Source organism: Tupaia chinensis, unplaced genomic scaffold (genome assembly GCF_000334495.1).
Source record: "Tupaia chinensis unplaced genomic scaffold, TupChi_1.0 Scaffold143599_1, whole genome shotgun sequence".
Classification (NCBI taxonomy): Eukaryota; Metazoa; Chordata; class Mammalia; order Scandentia; family Tupaiidae; genus Tupaia; species Tupaia belangeri.
The window spans coordinates 836,016-839,251 of NW_006203445.1; the positions used below are offsets into that span (position 1 = coordinate 836,016).

The 3,236-nt window shown below is 48.4% G+C and overlaps 1 protein-coding gene across 10 annotated transcripts in view; it reads right to left on the bottom strand.

The window, feature by feature from the left end:
- MKNK1 (MAPK interacting serine/threonine kinase 1) overlaps nucleotides 1–3,236 on the bottom strand; it is a 48,018-nt gene that overhangs the window by 27,608 nt on the left and 17,174 nt on the right. For all 10 annotated transcript variants that reach the window (XM_006164245.3, XM_027766603.1, XM_027766601.1 and 7 more), the window contains one exon: nucleotides 984–1,085. In XM_006164245.3, coding sequence (XP_006164307.1) covers nucleotides 984–1,083 — 100 coding nt within the window. In that variant the 5' untranslated portion in view covers nucleotides 1,084–1,085. The remainder of the gene's footprint in view (nucleotides 1–983; nucleotides 1,086–3,236) is intronic.

Sequence of the window (3,236 nt, forward strand, 5' to 3'; positions counted from 1 at the left end):
CAGTCGGCCACGTGGGAGTCCAGCACCCTTAACCACCACGCCACCTGCCGGCCCCAGTCTTGCAGCTACTTATAAGAACAGATGGCATGCTGTTGTTTGCAAGAATTTAAGATGGCATGCTTCTCTCACAATGGACACTTTGGCAGTACCCTTAACACACATCAGGATAGGTGGGCAGTTGAAGGTCCAATATTCCTGACTCATAAGGTGCTTGTTCTTAGAACCAGTCTTTCAAACAGTCAGTTCACTAGCGTGTCTGTAAGGGTGGAAAGGCGGACCATGAAGAGAAGCTATTTCAGGTCCCACATGAAAGAAACAAAATAGATGAGAGGGAACCCATTACCCCTAGGAGTGGCTACTGATCTTTTCGGTTCTCTGCAGAAGTGTCCATGATTCACTTCACCTCGTCACATGCCTAGTGATAAAGGAGCAGCCCTAAGCCTAGTTACCTTACCCTCAGAGAGTGTTCAGTAAAGTTTGGTGACCCAACATCGTGCCTCCTAAACACAATTTGAACCCTTTAACATGGAGTCAAACACACACAGCACAGGTAGCTGTAATCCCTAGGAGGCAAATTCTCTGTCTAGAGAGACTGATGGCCCTGGGTGCTTCTCTTTTCCTCTTACGTAGCGGTTTTACTTCTCAGAGCACCTCCAGGTATATCGAGGAAAGAACCATATTTGAAAAGGAGCCGGAACACACCAGGCGATCTCACTCCATGTTCAACTCTGACAGACTAGGAGGAGCTTGGTGGAGCTTGGTGCCACTGAGGGTGCTCAAACCACTCAAAGGAAGCCAGTGCAGCACCTGAGAGCTTTCTTCACCCCTGCTCTCTGTTCTGTGTAAACTCCCTTACTGCTATTTTTTCTCCCTGTGGCATGGATAGCCATGAGCTGGCTCAAAGATGAGCCTGTCATGGGCTACTGGGACTCTTCCCATGCTTGCAGAGTCACAGGTCCAGAACCAGGAGCTGAGTGACTGACCTTCAAACTTTCCTGGCAAGGAGTCAGTGGCCCGGGCCTTCCGCTTCTTCTTCTTCCTCTTGTCACCATCTGCGATGGGAAGGGGCTCGCTGCTGCCCATTTCTAGGAGATAAGAGAAGATGTAAGGGCAATATTACTGTACTGATCAAGCTAGATGTTCACCCGGAAGGAAAGAAAAAGTGGGGGCTTTGAGGGACCCAAGAGCTTTACACTGATGGTTTTTAAATATCTTTGAGGACTATTGATTTGTTTTGACCCAGGAGGCAAAACTAAAGGCAAAACCATTATAGGAGATCATTAACTGTGGCAAGGAACTCACGGGCTAGATTAAAAGAGGATAGCAGAAGCCTTCTTTAACCAAGCTCATTAGCACGTGGATTTAGATCTGCCACCAATCAAACTATATTCCCCAAACGGGGCAATGAATCCAAAAGCAGAGCCCCACTGGGGCATCCACTAGCCTCAGCGCCAGAAAGGCAGGACCCAGAGCTGGGCAAGAAGTAGGGCCCATGAAGATGAAACTATAGGCTCACAAACATCCCTACAATGTGCCCAGGGATGCAAAAGGCCTTCAGGGGAGACCATCTCCGTGAAGGCTGGGGATGGGGTTGAGAACAGCCTCAAAATACTTCATGTCCAAGGGCACAGACTTGAATGCCTGGGGCCCATGGCGTCTTCCCTCCCTGCCTCCTTCACTGCAAAGGATGTAGGTAGGGCCCACTCAGAGCCTGCGTTTGACAGGTGTATGCCAGACTCCTCGATGAGGTCACTTACTGCAAAAACATTATTATCTCTCACTGGCGAGCACCTGGCTCTCCATTTTGAAGGGAGACTTTGTGAAGCAGACACTTAGGCACTGGACAGATTGGGCAGGAAAAGGTCGGGACAGAGGGAATAAACAGGAGATGAGGTGGGGAAAGAGAAAAGGAGGAACAATGAGCCAGTGCCCAACCGTAGTATGGTTTCTAAGACACTCGGTATAGGCCTTCCCCTGTTAAAGATAAATTACTTATAGAACATGTCATGGCCCTGATCCAGAGTGGAGCCTTAATACTCTTTGCCTGCAGTTAGAAATAATAAGATTTCTCACAAGTCTCTGGGTCTAAATCCCCACCAGGGTGATTAAACCTTTACATCCTTCTAAAATAGAGGCACCCGAGTGCTGATGGGGCATACGGTGTGAGAGACTTTCAGACCAACCTTCAATAAACACAGGCTCTGGGTTGTTGGATTTTTTTTTTCTTTTTTCCTGACAGATTTTAAAATGGAAACTGGCTCTTTGCCCATCGAGGGGAAAGGCCCACTCTCTTCTCAGAGGATCTGGCTGAACACGATCGGAGAAATGGCAAGTCTGCTCAGCAAGATTGATTAGAGCTGATGCACATCTATACACTGTTCTCAGAGGCAAGTACACACAGCCATCAGGAGAGCACACAGAACAGCACTTTCAACACCCCGATCCAGAGCGTGTGGTTACACAGCCAAACACCCGACAGCTCAATTTAGGTGCATTCTTCCTTCCGTTTTTTGGATGTGATGACAGTGGATTTTCAATTATACTCCAGAATAGAGAGCAGATAAACACATGGATGAAAGGGATCCATAAAGGATCTCAAAATATTACTCCAGTCATCAGCTTCAAGCACAAGATATAACTGGGCTATAATAGGCTATGAAGTCAAAGAATGAAACCTAAACATCAGCACCGGAATACCCACCCTCACCAGGGTGGATTAAAAGGGAAAAAGTTGTCCAAATGCATTTACTGCTCACCGAGGGATGTCCCACAGAAAAGAAACACGGCTTCATCTGCAGGAACTCAGTAGGGCAGCAAGCTAAGAGTGAGGGCCCACTGTTCCTCCCGCCTGATCTTGTCCCCATCTATTTTCTCGTCAGCACTTCCAGCCAAGTGTGGAGTGAACAGATTTGAGTGTCGGCCCTTTCCACTGCCCCTGCCCACGCTCTGATGGAGGGCCGCAGGACAAGCAAACAGCCCAAAGGCAGGCAAGACGGCGGAGCAGTGCGCGTGCAGGCCATATCATAACTCACGGGGGATGCTCAGACATACTTACGACTCCAGCTAGAAAACCCTGTTAGTGGCAATTTATCCTGGGCTTTTACCACAGCAGGGCCAAGGGAGCCTCTTGTGGAAGCAGCATACCTCCGAGCACCGCTGCACACTCGATATTAGATTTGATGGTTTCACACACAAAAAGACAGAGTACCTGGTCTATTCTGCATGGATTTCAATGG